Consider the following 18050-nt stretch of genomic DNA (forward strand, 5'->3'; position numbering starts at 1 on the left):
GGAATTGGTTTTAGCTCCCTTAGCAATGTTCATTTCTATTTCTCTCTTGGCCTTTCTAACTTCCTTTTTGACTTGCATTTGCAGTTCTGTGTACTCTTTCTGTGTACTTTCTTTTTGGTCCTTTTTTATGCTCTGTAAAGTGCCTTTTTTCGCTGAATATTTTTTTTAATTGATCTATTAAACCATTTTGGCAATTTAGTTTTACATTTAGATTTGTCTACTTTAGGGATATAATTGTTTTGCGCCTCTAGTACTACGTTTTTGAAGAACAACCATCCTTCTTCTGTGGGTGTTTTCTCTATTTTACTCCAATCTACTTCTGTTAGTCTCTGTTTCATGCCTTCATAGTTTGCTTTTCTAAAATTGTAAACCTTAGCTTTAGTCTTTACTTTTGAGGATTTAAAAAACACTTCAAATGAGACCATGTTGTGGTCTGAGTTTGCCAGTGGTTCTCTGACCTCTGTTTTAGTTATTCTATCTTCGTTATTTGAAAAGACTAAATCAAGGCATGCCTCCCCTCTAGTCGGTGCCTTGACAAATTGTGTTAGGAAGCAGTCATTTGTCATTTCCACCATTTCTATTTCATCCTTCGCGCTACCCACCGGGTTTTCCCATTTTATTTGGGGGAAGTTGAAATCCCCCATTAGTATGGCTTCTCCTTTGCTACACACATTTCTAATGTCATTGTATAACAGATTATTGTGCTCACCGTCTGAATCTGGCGGTCTATAGCATGCTCCTATTATTATGCCTTTTGAATTTTTGTCTGTTATTCTGACCCATATTGATTCGGTTTTATTTTCTTTGTCCAGGTTTAACACCTGGGCTTCAAGACTGTTTCTTATGTATAGCGCTACCCCTCCTCCTCGTCTGTCCTGCCTGTCTTTCCTATACAGTGTATACCCACAAATATTATATTCGTCCCCATCACTCTCAGATAACCACGTTTCTGTAACACCTATCACATCATAGTTACTTGTTAGTGCAGTAGCTTCAAGTTCTAGAATTTTGTTTCTGATACTTCTAGCATTTAGATAAATACATTTAATGGTTGTCTTACCTGAGTTGTTGTTCTTGTTTTGATGCGGTCTCCCTTCTGTTTTTTTGTTCATTTCTCCCCCCTTCCTTTCTAGTTTAAATGCTTCCGAACCTGCTCGAGGATCTTTTCTCCAAGTAGACTAGTTCCCTTGTTATTTAAATGCAGTCCATCCCGTCTATACAGATAGTCCTCGTTGTAGAAAGTGGTCCAATGATCAAGATAGGTGAAGCCTTCCCGTGTGCACCACGTCTTCAACCATTCGTTTTGATTTATTATTTCCAGCTGTCCATATGGTCCTTTGCAAGGTGCGGGTAGTATACCAGAAAATACCACAGTTTTGGTTTTCTCTTTTAATTTCCTTCCTAGCTCTCTGAATTTGTTTTGCAGGGATTTTGGTCTGTCTCTTCCAATGTTGTTTGTACCGATGTGGACGACTACTACCGGGTCGTCTCCTGTTCGTTCTAGGAGCCTGTCCACGTTCTCAGTGATGTGCTTGACCGAGGCTCCCGGAAGGCAGCACACTGTTGTAGTAAGGGGGTCCAAACTGCGAACTGAACTTGCTGTGTTTCTCAATATGGAGTCCCCAACAATCATGACCTCCCTTCTTTTTACTGTCTTGTCACCACTGTCAATAGGGTCCTGGATGTTGTTCCTTTCATTCTCTTGTTGTTGGTTCTGCTCATCACCATTCTGAAGTGACTCAAATCTGTTGGTTGTTTTGATTTCTGGTGGTGTTTGACGAAGTTTCTTTTTTTCCCTGCTTCTGCCTACCTGAACCCAGCTGTTCTGACCTTCTATCTCCCTGGTGGCTTTCAGTCTGTTAGGGGTGATGCAGACTTCCATGAATTGTGGGTGTGCCAGTTCCTCAAGATCCTGTTGCTGTCTCACTTCCTCCAGCTCCATTTCTAGCATGCTTACTAGTTTATGCAAATCCTGGATCGTGCGGCACTTTACGCACACTTGGTTTAGCTCCGCTGGGTTTTCTCGGATTTCCCACATCAAGCAGGTGTCACAGATTACTGGCTTGAAGACCATGTTGAGGGTTTTTTTTTTTGAAGTTTAGTTTCTTCTGCAGCCGTCAACCTGCTTTCAAACTGCTTAGTGGCCACCGCACCAGTACCGAAGTCACCGAACTGGTACTGACCCAGGTCCAAACCATTCCTGACCCGGTATTTAGTACACCGAACCAAACCAGTCCCGCTCAGGTCTTGACCTGCCCGGTCGATATATAAGCAGATTAAGGCAACATCTGTACAAGCCTATACTGTACATTGCATTGCTTGCTTCTTGCATCATGTCCAGGTTTTATCCCTGTGAGACATGCAAGACCAGTCAGCATATGGAGGACAAGCACGACAGGTGCTCTTCCTGACTGGGGCCAGAGCATGCGAAGGAGGCACTGGTTAATCGCAGCTTATGCACATTTTCTGCCCCTTTCTCCAAACGCACGTAACAAAAATCAGTTTTCCTTTATAGTTGCGTCTGGTTCCAATCAAACAACTAGAATTTGTTTGTGATCCACAATGAAAAAAATCAAAAGAATAATGGAGTCAAAAACAAACCATGCAGAGAAAAATATATATTAAGTGGTTTGATCTCACCAGTCAACAAAGCTGTCCAGTAATCCGACGTGAATTAAAAAAAAAAAAAAAAAAAAAAACAGCAGGCAAGCTGTAATCCCAATTTTTGCAGTGAAGTTTTCTTTTTTCTTGAATCAATGCACACACTTGAGACAGCAACGTTGCTTAATTAGTATGTTTACATTGTGACATAAAACAAAAAAGGATGAGTCGAGCAAGCACGGCAGAGCCAATAGTAGTTTACTACAAAACTACTAATAAATAAACTTTCCAGCATCCCCGAGGGCCACAGAGAAGGTGGATTGCCAAAACTTCTAAAGGGGAAATGCCTTATTTTTAACACATTTTATTTTTCGAATGCCTGGCCAGGCCAGAGCTATTGTGGACCACTAATAATTATTCATTATGTGCGACGGGTGTCACACAGTGAATCATGTGAATAGCCAGCTCACACCTTCCCAGACAGCTTCCTATCTTGAAGGGTGGTTGGACTCCAGGTCCGTTCTGGTCACTCTGTCAGACAACAGAGTCCAGAGATAGCCGCCTGCTTGGAGCTCTCTCAGCTCAACTGAGTGCTCATGGTAGAAACGTTTCAAAAACTTCTGGACCTGGTGGCAGCAGCTACCCTGACCCTTCCATTGGGTATCTTGCACATGCACCCTCTGAAGGCCTGATTCACCTCAGGGTCTTTTAGCCTACGTTGAACCCCAACCGCCTATTGACGGTGTCTCACCTCTATCTAAGGGCACACTCTTGGTGGAAACAGCTGGCCCATCTCTGCCTCGCTTGTACCCATACTGGGAACGCGTGGACGTCTGCATCTTCCAGACGTGGTTCCACCCCATGACTTGTTCCATGGCAGTTATACTGCACTTTTTGACAAGGGGAAATCCCCCTCCATGTTAATTAACTATTTCAGCTTGCCATGTCAAGATTGACTCTGTCTCCCCAGGAGCTCACTTCCTGGCAGGGCCATTTTTGAAAGGGCTCGGCTGCTTTGTCCGCCTGTGAAAGACTGTGGCCAGGTGGTTTACTGTGTGCAGATGTGGAGGTGATGTGGTACTCAAGTAATGACAAACAACAACGTTCACTGTGTAATGGTGGGTAAACTCTAATCCAAAGTCACTTGACAACTGTAAACAAAAACTGGCAATACACAGCAATGTGTAATGCTCAGAATCCCACCTCAGGTTTAGTCCCGAAATAATGTTTGTAAATACACACACCGAACACAGACATGGTCACAATTCCAAAATGAGTGCTTTTCAAGTGCAAGTGGTGAAATATATTTACTTTGTGAACAATGATGCAGTGATGTCCAGGATGGTGCTGGACTTTACAAATAGCATGACACTAACACTAAATACTTTCAGAGTCCTTCAGCGGTTCGTTCGTAACCATAAAAAAGGAGCAGTTCGCTCGGCCACTTCCCCTATAGTACCTTCAGCCACGCCCCCTTGGTTAGCGAGTACAATTGTTTTTTTCTCAAATCTGCAATTGCCACTGCCATCTGGGGCTATGACTTGATGTACTATGGCTCCAACCCCTTCCTGAATGGCCGACTTCCGACTGACCCTGGAATAAACTGTGAAACCATCCAGTCCGTGGCACACTGTTCCCTTTTACACAGCGCCATCACAGGTTGGGAGGGAGATTTATAACCAAGGTGCATTCGTTCTCTGTCGCAAGGACATTGTCCCTCGCTGGAGGCTAAACTTGGTGCTTAATACACTCATGAAGCCTCAATTTGAACCCGTGCTTTCAACTAAACTGAAATGGCTATCTTTTAAAGCTGGTGAGGGACATGCAGGCATTCCCTATTGCGAAAGCCTGCTTATTTTTCACAGAGGCAGTCTGAACAATTTTTGTGGATCCTCAAATCCCTGGTTTTGGAACTAGTGTTAAGGGTGGCTTCCCAGTCGACAGTTACAACAGGCATAGAAATGAAATTCTTCCACAAATTTTCAGCCAAGCTACTTGTTATCGGGGTTCTGAATGCAGCATTCCGGTCCTTCTGCTATCATGTCCTTGCGACGGCTTGGGTACACTAACCCGTTCGATAAAGGGAATTCGTATTTTGAAAGTTAATGTTAGGTTATTATCATAAACCTGGTTCCCTGAAACGGAAATGTAACCATTAACGTTCAAGATCGCTGCACCCATTATGTGCAGCAGGCTTGAAGGAAAAATTACATTGAGATCTGTGACTGCAGTACTTTTGATCCCTCAGTAATGATTACATTTTTAATTCAGGGTACCAGGGTTATGGTAAGTCAGTTTTCCAGCAGCCCTAACACAATGGCAGAGGTGGATTATTTGCTCTTGATTTACAATAATATATATATTTTTTTTAATCTCTACTTTTTTTGGCTTTTTTCTTTCATTTCTATTAATCTTATGATCTATAAAGTACTTTTCCTTTTAAATGACTTTGTTTTATGAATGTGTAGTTTTAAACCCACATCACCGAAAATATCAAATTTATTTGTGGTGTCTGAAAGTATATCTCCCTTCGGAGATTTAATATACATAATGTCTGCAAAGTGCTTGTTGGCCCGGAGTCTCCAGGATAGAAGATGACTGGGTATCGAGCCTTTGAAATAATAGTGCTGCTTAGCTCTGTAAATAAGGAATTCAGCACACTGTCTGAGTAAAAGAGTAAGATCTTTTTATGATTAAATCCTGTTCCAATGCAGTGATAGCAAAGAAATTAGTATGCAAAGTATTTTCTAGAAATGCCAGTTTTAGATTCCAGTTAATTAATTCTGCTGTCGCAACTTACTAAGGTTAGAAGCAAATGATGTAGAACTATTCCTGATAAAATCATTTAACTGAATCCCACAACACACGCAAATCTTATCTATTAGCAAGTCTAGTAATGTCTTTCTGCATGAGATGCGTTTCTTGAAACATGACAGTGTCAACTCTTTCCCTACACTAGAGATCGACAGCTTGTACATTTTGTGAGGTGTGTTCAGATGCTGTACTTTCAAGGATAATAGCGATAAATTATTCATGAGTATCGAAAATTAATTTACAGATCAGCAACCAACAATCAAAAGATCTTACGAGTAATCTAAATGAAAAAAGAGTAGCAATAACAAAGGGAGCTAACACGGTATACGATCCCACGAGGTCCTCTCCCTCCCCTCCACCCTTGCTTCAACCTGACCACTATTTAAGCAATAGAGCCTGTCGATATGGTGGTAGATGACCACGAATTGGAGTTGTGTCCCCAACCGTAGGTGAGGCGCTAACGAAAGTCAAGATCATCCACCTCACAGACATAGAAAGTCTACACCCCCTTCCAGAATTTTCACCTTCTGTTGCCTTATAGTCTGTAATTAAAATGCATTAAAAAAAAAAAAAAAATATATATATATATATATATATATATATATATATATATATATATATATATATATATATATATATTTTTCATTTATCTACACTTCCTACCACACAACTTCCAAGTGAAAATAATAATCTAGAAATTTGTAGAAAATTAAAAATAAAAACTGAAATAGCTTAGTTGGATAAATGTCCACCCCCCCTTGTAATAGCAATGCTAAATTAGCTCAGGTGTAACCAATCACCTTCAAAATCACACACCAAGTTAAGTGGCCTCCACCTATGCTAAATTGTAGTGATTCACATGATTTCAGGATAAATTCAGCAGTTCCTGTAGGTTCCCTCTGCTTGGTAGTGCATTTCAAAGCAAAGACCCAACGGTGAGCACCAAGGCGCTTTCAAAAGATCTCTGGGACAAAGTTGTGAAAGACACAGATCATGGGATGGGTATAAAAAAATATCAGAGGCCTTGAATATCCCTTGGAGCACAGTCAAGATGATTATTAAGAAGTGGAAGGTGTATGGCATCACCAAAACCCTGCCTAGATTAAGCTGTCCCTCCAGACTGGATGGCCGAGCAAGAAGGAGACTGATAAGAGAGGCTGCCAAGAGGCCAATGGCAACTTTGCAAGAGCTACAGGCTTGCATGACCAAGACTGGTCAAAGTGTGCATGTGACACAATATCCCAAGCACTCTACAAGTCTGGCCTGTATGGTAGAGTGGCAAGAAGGAAGCCATTACTCAAGAAAGCCCACCTTGGGTCCCGTTTTGAAGTATGCAAAAAAACACTTGGGAGATTCTGTAGCCATGTGATAAAAAGTTTTGTGGTCTGACGAAACTAAACTAAAATGGAACTTTTTGGCCTAAATACAAAGCGTTATGTTTTGTGCATACCCAACACAGTGCATCACCCAAAGAACACCATCCCTACTGTGAAGCATGGTGGTGGCAGCATCATGTTATGGGATGTTTCTCATCGGCAGGGACTGGGGCAATTGTCAGGATAGAAGGGGAAATGAATGGAGCAAAGTACAGAGAAGGGGCAAAACCAGCTGCCCTCTGCAAGAAAGCTGAAACTGGGACGGAAGTTCACCTTTTAGCATGATAACGACCCAAAGCACACAGCCAAAGCTACACTGGAGTGGCTAAGGAACAAAAAGTTGAATGTCCTTGAGTGGCTCAGTCAGAGCCCTGACCTAAATCCAATCGTAAAATTGTGGCATGACTTGAAGATTGCTGTCCATCTACGCTCTCCAAGAAACTTGACAGAGCTTGAACAGTTTTGTAAAGAAAAATGGTTAAATATTGCCAAATCTAGGTGTGCAAGGTTGGTCGAGACCTACCCCACAGACTCACAGGTGTAATTGCTGTCAAAGGTGCTTCTACCAAGTATTACCTCGGGTTGGAGACTTACCCAATTATTATGTATTTCAGTTTTGTATTTTTGACCATTTGCAGTCTATTTATTCAGCGCCTGTTAGACGAGTCAGGTTGAATTTATTTTCACACGTGCTGTTTATTTTACACGCGGTGTTTAATTTTTCTTTTTTTCAGAGCAAAACAGATTTAAAGGGGATTGCATGTCAAAATGACATCAGTGCTGCATCTGCAGCCAAGCCCCACCCCTTATTTGCTGTATTTTCCACATATCTCTTTATAGACGTGCATACTGATAAATCCTCTCCTGATCACTCGTTTTATTGCCAAACTTCTCAATAATGAGATCCAAGTCATTATTTTATTATTATAAAATAATGCTCAAAAAAGCTCTGCAAATGTCTGATATTCTTTGATCGCTGGATGCGGAAGCAGCTAACTCCTTTGTTTATGTCCGCTTGTCTTTGTGATGCAGCTGCTAGAGCTATTGCTCTCTTTTTTCGGTTTAATTTGGCTCCTATCGGTCTCACTTGGCTATTTGCCTTTTCGATGATGTCGGACCTGGTCGCAAAGAGTTAATATATAATTTTTTTTCTCAATAAAAACTTTTTTCCCCTTAACAGTGTAGAGTATGGTGTGTAGGTAAGTGGGGAAAAAACATCCTCATTTAAATGCACTAAACTCTGAGGCACTGACACAACAAAATGTGAACAAAAGTTTAAGGGGGTGTAGACTCTCTATAGGCACTGTATATGTGAACACACCCACACACACACACTTGTAGTCAAAAGTTTACATACCCCAATGGAAGTCTCTCAAAAACAAAGATTTTTAGAAAAATCTTTTGTAGCAAGTTTTGCTTTTGTGAGAGGAAAGTTACAAGAGATGTCTACAATTATTTCATAAATTTTTTTTGCAAAACTCCCAAATTACTAATTCAAAAGTATATTATTGTCTACAGGGTGCTATAAATTTCAATATGATAATGCAGAATCTAATTCCAGCATTTTCTAGAATTTTCTACATTGTAGGTGAACATTCTTAGAGTATAAAAGGGTTAGGCATAGGAAGATTGCTGTCATTACCAATAAGTCAATATGGGGGGAAAAAGTAAAGAGCAATCTGAAGACCTTAGGCAGAAAATTATTTATTGTCGTAAAGCTGAAGAAAGAGACAAGAAGATTTACAAGCATGAGTATCCCAATTTCAACTATTGTTTCTATAATAACGAAGACAGAATAACTAATGAGGTCAGAGAACCATTGGCAAACTCAGACCACAGCATGGTCTCATTTGAAGTGATTTTTAAAACCCAAAAAGTAATGACTAAAGCTAAGGTTTACAATTTTATAAAGGCAAATTATGAAGTTATGAAACAGGAGACTAACAGAAGTAGACTGGAGTAAAATAGAGAAAACATCCACAGAAAAGGATGGCTGTTTTTTAAAAATGTACTACTAGAGGTACAAAACAATTACATTCCAAAAGTAGACAAATCTAAATCTAAAACAAAATTGCCAAAATGGTTTAATAGATCAATTAAAAAAATATTCAGCGAAAAAAGGTACCTTTCAGAGTGTTTAAAAGGGACCAAAAACAAAGTACACAGAAAGAGTACTTGGAACTGCAAAAGCAAGTCAAAAAGTAAGTCAGAAAGGCCGAGAGAGAGATAGAAATGAACATCATAAGGGGGATAAAACCAATTCCAAAATGTTTTTCCAATATTATAACAGCAAGAGAACATTCATAGAGGAGGTTAAATGTCTAAGAGGTACAAATGGTAAAATCATAGAAGAAAACAAATAGCAAATATATTATTAAATTGTTTACTTTTCACAAGTTTTTACAAAGGAGGATACGGCCAACGAGCCCCACATGTCAACCTGTTCCTTTCCAGTTTTAAATAACTTTAGTATAACCGAAGCAGAAGTGTTAAAGGACCTAGGAGCTCTTAAAATAAACAGATCCCCTGGGCTGGATGAGATCCTCCCAGTAGCACTCAATGAAATTAAAGAAGTAATTTACAAACCTCTAACCTGAAATTGAATAAGGAATCTATGAAAAAGACCTAGGAGTTGTCTCAGAAATGTCTTCATTTAGACAATGTGGGGAGGCTATAAAAAAAGGCCAACAAGATGTTCAGATATATTGTGAAAAGTGTTGAATTTAAGTCCAAAGGAAGTAATGTTATAACTGTATAATGTATTAATAAGATAATCTAATATTGTGTTCAGTTCTGGTCACCTCACTACAAAAAGGATATTGCTGCTGTAGAAAGAGTGCAAAGAGCGACCAGAATTATTCTGGGTTTAAAAGGCATGTCATATGCAGACAGGCTAAAATAATTGAATCTATTCAGTCTTGGACAAATAAGACTGCACGCCCTGATTCTAACATTCAGAATTCAAAAGGTATTGACAATGTCGACCCAAGAGACTTTTTCGACCTGAAAAAAGAAACAAGGACCAGAGGTCACAAATGGAGATTAGACAAAGGGGCATTTAGAACAGAAAATAGGAGGCACTTTTTTCCAGAGAATTGTGAGGGTCGGGAACCAACTCTCCAGTAATGTTGTTGAAGCTGACACCCTGGGATCCTTCAAGAAGCTGCTTGATGAGATTCAGGGATCAATAAGCTACTAACAACCAAACGAGAAAGATGAGGCAAAATGCCTCCTCTCGTTTTGTAAACTTTCTTACGTTCTTATCTACTTTAGAATGGTTAAAGAAAAATAAAATGAAGGTTCTGGAATGGCCTAGTCTAAATCCAATTGAGAATCCTTGGTATGAGTTAAAGAGGGCTGTGCACAAGAGATTTCCTCTGAATTTGAATTAACTGAATGAATTTGGTGTTGAAGAATGGTCAAAAATCACTAAAGAATCAAGCCAAAAGCTCATGACAAATATCCTAATCATTAAAAGAGGTTTCTTATTGCTAAAGGTGTCTCGGCTAGCTATTAATTAAATGTTCCTTGTCGGGGTATGAATATTTTTGGATTAACAATTTTTTTGCAAAATTCAAAAAATGCTCAAATAAATAATTGTAGACACTATTTATTGTAACTTTTTTTTCCTCATCCACAAAAGCAAAACTTTTTCTACAAATATTCTCCAAAAATTCTTTGTTTTTGAGAAATTTCTAGAACTTATAAATTTCCATTGGGGTATGTTAACTTTTGAATACAAGTGTGTGTGTGTGTGTGTGTGTATATATATATATATATATATATATATATATATATATATATATATATATATATATATTTATAGAATAAATTTTTTTCACTTTGAAATTGAAATTAAGGAGCCTCCACTTTTGCATATTTACTTCAGGAAGAATTCCAGTGTTGATTTAGCTGTATGCTTTAGGTAGTTGTCATATTGGAAGATAAACTATCTACCAATTGTCCTACAAGCAGATTGTATCATTGTACTTTGTAGAATGTTTTGCTACATGGCTACATTCATTCGATCTTCAATCACATGAATTTCTCCGGTCTCCGAACTGCTAAAACACCTTATCGTGATCGATCCACTTCCATATTTAACTGTAGGTACAAGGTTGTTTTTTTATTTAATTTTTTTCCCCAAAACATGCTGTGGTCCATTTTTTTGGGGGGGGGAGTTATATTTAGTCTCATTCGACCAGAGAATGTTGTTGAAGAATTCTTCAGATTCAAATTTTAGTTTGTTTTATAAATTATTTTTTAAATGTTTGGTTTGCAGAGGTCTACGTCCATACTTGGTACAGTTCTTTCGTGCACAGTTATGCCTGATTCTTCTAAATCGTTCTTGAAGTCTTTGGCTGTTAGTCTTTTAGTTTTGTTTTTTAGGTGCTCTCGGACGATTTATCCTACCTGCTGTACTAGTAATTGTCTTTGGAAGTTAGTGCTTTTCTGAAACGTGAATGCCAACAATAATTGTCTTTTTGATTTAATAACTTTTATAATGCAGTATAGCTACTGTCATCATTCGATGAGCTACTGTCTTACTTGATTATATATTATATATATATATATATATATATATATATATATATATATATATATATATATATATATACACAATCAATCACGGAAACGTGATGCAAACAATAATATCTTTTGATTTAATAACTTATATATTATATATGTACATTTTTCAGTATATTGAGTGCTTTTGTTGTGTATTTTCTTTTTTTCTTTCTAACTACCAGAAATTGTGTATTTTGGTATTGTTAATATATAATATATATATAAATAAATAAATAAAATGTTTTCTTGAAATATTTTTCAGTAATCCATGTTTGAGTGCTTTTGTTGTGTGTTTTCTTTTTTTCTTTCTAACTACCAGAAATTGTGTATTTTGGTCTTTGTTAATTAGTGACTAATGTTTACTAAGTGCTTGTATTTAACATGTTTTCTTGAATTAAGTGTAGGGTGCCTATGCTTTTGTCTGTGACTGTATATACAAAGTTTCTATTAAAGGAAAAGTCAGTATTGTTACAGTATTTTAGTTTTGTTTTAGTGGGAACATAGTCAGTTTCTTTATAATATCATTGTCCCTCCTAATTGTTTCTCTTGCTATTTTTTTTCAGATTATGCCTCAGTTGCTGAATTACCTGAAGGTTGACAGTCCTGAAGCCAGTATTGACTGGGGGACCCTAGCAGTCTATACCTGTGCTGACAGCTGTGACCAAGGCAATAAATACACAGCTGAATTCATAGTGAAACAGGACTACTGTGCAGACCACATATAACATCCACAAATATGCACGTTTGGGTTTTTGGTTCAATGTACACTGGCTTATATATATATAAATATATAATATATATTATAAGTGCCTATGTTGCAGCATATGTGATACCCTTATAAACTGACTATAATAATATCTGGGACGTATAATGGTGACACTTTGACCATCCCCCACCCTTTGTAATCAATTACTCTTATGAACTTTTGCAGTACAATTCGTAGTAACTATTTGACTAATCATTTGAAACTGATCGTAATGTCTTGAGAACAATGTACTGAAAGTTTGTAACAAGACTTACATGGTTACTGTTTCTCACCTTACATTTGTAACAGCAAGTGTTTTTTTTTTTTTAAATAAACCTGATCTGGGTATGAAGTACCAAGGGCCACACAGTAAATGTACCGAGTATGATGTACTTACCAAGTGTATCCATCTCTATCAGGGGAAAATGTTCTGACACCCTGGGATCTGAAGCTGCTTGAGTGTACTGAGACAAAGCCACAATATGATCTCCTTGAAGTGTATAATATTTAACTCTTTGGTACCCTTATTAGTTTGAAAAAACATGCCTGTGTGAGAGGACAAAAAAATAAAAAATTGTAATTGTTTAGATTTTTTAATTTGTTGATCATATTACCTGAATACTTTTTTAAAAAAGCACAGCTGGTACACCAGTGGTACCATGAACCTGTCCCCTGCAACTACTCTTAATGAATGTGAAAAAATAACATAGAACAAATGTTTTACCCCACAACTTGCCATGGATTTACTTGATCCTTAATGCTCACTTCATTGTAGGACATTTTAGTGCTCAATTCAGTTACAAAATATAAGCAACTGTTATATATTTGGTCCTCTGTGTTGAACACTTTCTAAGGCAAAAGTGTCATGTTCAGTATGCTTTTTTTCTGTTTCGTTCAACTAAAATCATTTATATGCTAATATATACAGTTAAATGTTATATTGAATGCAAGGTGCTCTTTCTCGTTGTTCACAAAAAGGCAGACCTAGTATCTAGCTATCAGCTTACCTTGCCACTATATAATGTAAATATAACAAATAGGCATTTTCCTGCTCATGAAGCAAAATCTCATGGTAAAAAAATCACGTTTTGTAACGCTTTACCTTTAATACGAATAATTATTTAGCTAGGTTCAGGTTAGTAACTGTACAATTTCCCCAAACAAATCACATGCAGTAATTGCAGTTTATAGTTTATTTCTAGGCTTGGAAGGATTCGATTTGTCGAGGTAAACGTTGATTTCACTGCACACACAAACAGATGAAAAAATATTTCTATTGATTAGTAAATCGAAATTTACAGATAGGCAAAGTAAGAAAAGTGCTGCTTGAGAACTTGAGTCCACCTTCATGTGTAGAAAACGTTATTATCATTACCCTGTATGACAAGGATGACTGTAGTGGTGACGTCAGACCCGGAAGCACACAGAAACCAAAACAGGTAATGGTGGTGAACCTGAGACGCTACGGCATCCAGTGTTTTATTAAATAATAAACAAACAAAAGATTTAAACAAAACACACAACACTGAAAATAAAGGGTGCGTTGGCCAAACAAACAGACAAAACGGATGTGGACAAACCCAACAAATAAGTACCATGCTGGCACTTCCAGCACGCTGTAGCAGTTGTTATTCTAATCAAAACTCTCACCCATTCTCCACTTCCAAACACACAACCCCGAATGAGTGAAAACTTGCTGTTTTTATGCAGCTGTACTGAGACTCCATTGTTAATCAATCATTCATTGGAGTCTCGGTACAACTGCACGTGAATTAAGTGTAATTCCCCGTGCTCACATATTATATTTTACCTGCACATGAAGTGCTGTGCAATCCTCGTGCCTAAATACAAATATACATTTTAAACACTCGTATTACACAGACCCGTTTATATCCTGTATACCAATGACTATACACCAACATTTAACACACCACACACAATATGTAACAGATAATATACACAGGGGCAGGCACTTTGTCACATATACCCCACTCCCCCCAACCCACTCTGTGCAAAGCACACATGGCCACAATGGCCACCTCCCCCCTTAAAAGCCCAAAAGTCCAGCACAAAGTCCTGGGCCAGGACCGGAGGCTTCAAGGGGCCCACAGGTAGTAAGGCTGTCAGCAGCAATGCTGACAGCTGGGTGGCATACTCCTGCCAGTGTAGTCCTGGCAGCAGAAAGGCTGCTTGGGGGGTGGTCTCCTGACCTCCCTCCTTCGGAGCCTGCAGCTCCCCTTGGTGGGGCTCCGACCACAGTACTTCTGGTAGCGAAGAAGCTGCAGTGGGAGCAGGTCTCCGGACCTCCCCCACGATCTCCGGTGGCGAAACTGCTGCTGGGGTTGGTGGTCTCCATACCTCGTCCCCCTTGCTTTGCTGGCACACATGGCCACAATGGCTAGGTACAGGGACGGTTCAGGGAGCGACACCGCGATGCGGGGGTCCGCTACGCCTTTCAGCGACCACAGTCCGCTACGCTCCGAAGTGCCAGGGGTGGCCGATCACCGGACGTCTCCGTCGTAGGACTGGCAACTGTGGGCGTACGGAGGCGGTCACTCACTGGACCAAGTGGTTCCGATGTGAACCCCCACCGCAGGACTGGCTGTGGCGGGACGGCGCCTCTTAGTAGACACCCCGCAGCTGGCTGGTGGCATGATAGTGCCCCCTTCTGCAGACTAAAAGGCTCCCCTCAGCAGACTATGCAGTGACTGCTGAGGAATGCCAGCATCAAGTCCTGGTACTCCAGACAAGAGACCCCCGATCTCCGGCAGCAAACTGCTGCTGGGGTTGGCTCCTCTCCCCCTGATGGTGATGGAGGCAGAGGCAGCTCCAGCTCCTCTCCTCATGCGATGCGGGGAAGTGGCAACCCCAGGCAATCACCCTCTGCTGGTGGGGAAAGGCGATACCAGCAGGCAGGCATCCTTGGACAAGCTGGTGTACGGAATTTGGCATTCACCCTCTGGCAGTGGGGGAAGCGATACCAGCAGGCATTCACTCTGCTGGTGGACACTGACCCAGCAGGCATTCACCCTCTGCTGGTGGAGGAGGCAGAGGCAGCTCCTATTGCTCTGCTCCTGGCGGTGGAGGTGGCGGAGGCTGTGGCAGCTCCTGCTGCTCTGTTCCTGCTGATGGAGGTGGCAGGAGGTGTGTAGTCTCCTGGCTGGCGGCGGAAGTGGAGCGGCGTGTAGTCTAGTGGTGGTGGAGGTGGGAGCGGCATGTAGTCTACTCTTATTACAGGGGACTGGTGTGGCTCTGCCTCACTTGCAGGGGACTGGTGTGGCTCTGCCTCTCTTGCAGGGGACTAGTGCGGCTCTGGAGACAGTGGTGGGACTTCTCCCTCTGGTGCTGGACACAGCTCCTCTCCCTCTGAAGGCAACACCAGCAGGCATTCTTCCTCTTCTCCTTTCCCCTGCTTTCTCTGGCCACTTTTCCCCATGTTTGTCCTCCACCCCCCCCCCCACCCCACAAAACACCTCTGTTGGTCTGATGCTTGGAGGCACTGTTAAATCCCACTCAGGACACCACGTGTCACAAAGACAGTCAAAGTGGGCGGCGTCAGAACCAGGAAATAAAATACACGGGTGAATTGAAATGATGAGGACGCTTGCTTGCGCCGGTTTATTGAAAATAAACAGTTTAAACAGACAAAAAGGCAGGACACGGCACTTTACACCAAAATAAATATACAAACAAAAACTTAACAAAAAGGTGAGTTTAAATAAACAAGTATCGTGCTGGTCCCATCAGCACGTAATAGCAATTGATATATCTGACTTTCTCCTTCTCTCTCTCCCGTTCCCTACTCACCGAACACCCAACCCCAAGTGGGTGAAAACATGTTGTTTTTATGCAGCTGTACCAAGACTCGATTGCTAATCAATCATTCAATTGGAGTCTCGGTACAACTGCACGTGAATTAATAAAGTGCAATTCCCCATGCTCACATATTATTACTTTTTACTTGCACGTGAAGTGCTGTGCAATCCTCATGCCTAAATACAAATATGCATTTTAAACACTCGTGTTACACAGACCCATTTATATCCCGTGTACCAATGACTATACACCAACATTTAACACACCACACGCAACATATAACAGATAATATACACAGGGGCGGGCACTTTGTCACAGATGGTCAATAGGGCTTAATACATTACGAAAATTGTGTTTGGTACCTAAACACCAATCCGTGCAATAACATGGTTAAATAATACTTTAGTACAGTTGTCCTGCATTATAACGCCACCCTCGCATATCGCCAACTATTCTCTGAACAAATGTCACCAATATAAAAACAGTGCTATTTTTACCCATTATATCGCCACCCCGCTGTCCGCCATCCGCCAACTTCCCCAGCCAAGCAAAAGTAAATATAAGCACTGTAGTTTCTCTCATTGTAACGCCAGCGAAATAATCATGGCCAATTAAAACAACAAAGTTATGCCGTTAACCTTTGACTCGCTTTTCTAATTCATTGTTAAGTGAACGTTCATACCAATGTCATCAACACTCCTGCTCCAAAAGCAAAACAGAAAGTACAACATGGCGAGTCGACCTTACATTTAACACCAGAGCAAATTAAAAACAAATCTGCATGTTATACATCTGATCATAATAAAGCAAGTCAGCAAGACATCGCAAATGTTTTCTCGCCTAAGTGAGGCATACAGTGCCTATAGAAAGTCTACACCCCCTTGAACTTTTTTCACATTTTGTTGTGTCAGTGCCTCAGTTTCATACATTTAAATGAGGATTTTTTGTCCACACCTTACTCTACACTGTAAGGGGAAAGAAGTTTCTATTGAGAAAAAAAATTCTATATTAAAAATACAAAACTGAAAGATCATAATTGGATAAGTCTCCACCCCCCCCTGAGTTAATACTTGATGGAAGCACCTTTGGCAACAATTACAGCTGTGAGTCTGTTGGGATAGATCTCTACCAACTTTGCACACCTAGAATTGGCATTATTTGACCGTTCTTCTTTACAAAACTGTTCAAGCTCTGTCAAGTTCCTTGGGGAGTGTTGATGGACAGCAATTTCCAAGTCATGCCACAAATTTTCAATTGGATTTAGGTCTGAGCTCTGACTGGGCCACTCAAGGATATTTACTTTTTTGTTCCTAAGCCACTCCAGTGTAGCTTTGGCTGTGTGCTTTGAGTTGTTGTCATGCTGAAAGGTGAACTGCCATCCCAGTTTCAGCTTTCTTACAGAAGGCAGCAGGTTTTTCTTAATACCTTCTCTATACTTTGCTCCATTCATTTTCTGTCCTGACAAGTGCCTCGGTCCCTGCCGATGAGAAACATCCCCGTAACGTGATCCTGCCACCACCATGCTTCACAGGAGGAATGGTGTTCTTTGGGTAATGCGCTGTGTTGGGTTTGCACCAAACATAACTCTTTGCATTTAGGCCAAAAAGTTCCATTTTAGTTTCGTCAGACCACAAAACCTCTTGCCACATGGCTAAAGAATCTCCTGAGTGTTTTTTTTTTTTTTTTTGCATACTTCAATGGGATTCAAGGTGGGCTTTCTTGTGTAATGGCTTTCTTCTTGCCACCCTACCATACAGGCCAGATTTGTGAGTGCTTGGGATATTGTTGTCACATGCACACTTTGACCAGTCTTGGCCATAAAAGCCTGTAGCTCTTGCAAAGTTGCCATTGGCCTCTTGGTAGCCTCTATGATCAGTCTCTTTCTTGCTCGGTCATCCAATTTGGAGGGACGGCCTGATCTAGGCAGGGTCTTAGTGGTGCCATACACCTTCCACTTCTTAATAATCATCTTGACCGTGCTCCAATGGATGTTCAAGGCCTTTGATATTTTTTTAAACCCATCCCCTGGATTTATGCTTTTCAATAACTTTGTTCCGGAGTTCTTTTGAAAGTGCCTTGGTGCTCATGGTTTGAAATGCACTACCCAGCAGAGGGAACCTACAGGAATT

At 40.3% G+C, this 18050-nt stretch overlaps 1 protein-coding gene across 1 annotated transcript in view; it reads left to right on the forward strand.

Annotated features, from left to right (window-relative positions):
- The window catches only part of pdcd2 (programmed cell death 2), a 30572-nt gene extending 18454 nt beyond the window's left edge, over nucleotides 1-12118 (forward strand). Inside the window, exon 6 of the mRNA XM_041252800.1 lies at nucleotides 11924-12118. Within this exon, the coding sequence (XP_041108734.1) occupies nucleotides 11924-12085 (162 nt within the window). The 3' untranslated portion in view covers nucleotides 12086-12118. The remainder of the gene's footprint in view (nucleotides 1-11923) is intronic.
- Nucleotides 12119-18050: the final 5932 nt, after the last annotated feature.

Source organism: Polyodon spathula, chromosome 6 (assembly GCF_017654505.1).
Source record: "Polyodon spathula isolate WHYD16114869_AA chromosome 6, ASM1765450v1, whole genome shotgun sequence".
Lineage (NCBI taxonomy): Eukaryota > Metazoa > Chordata > Actinopteri > Acipenseriformes > Polyodontidae > Polyodon > Polyodon spathula.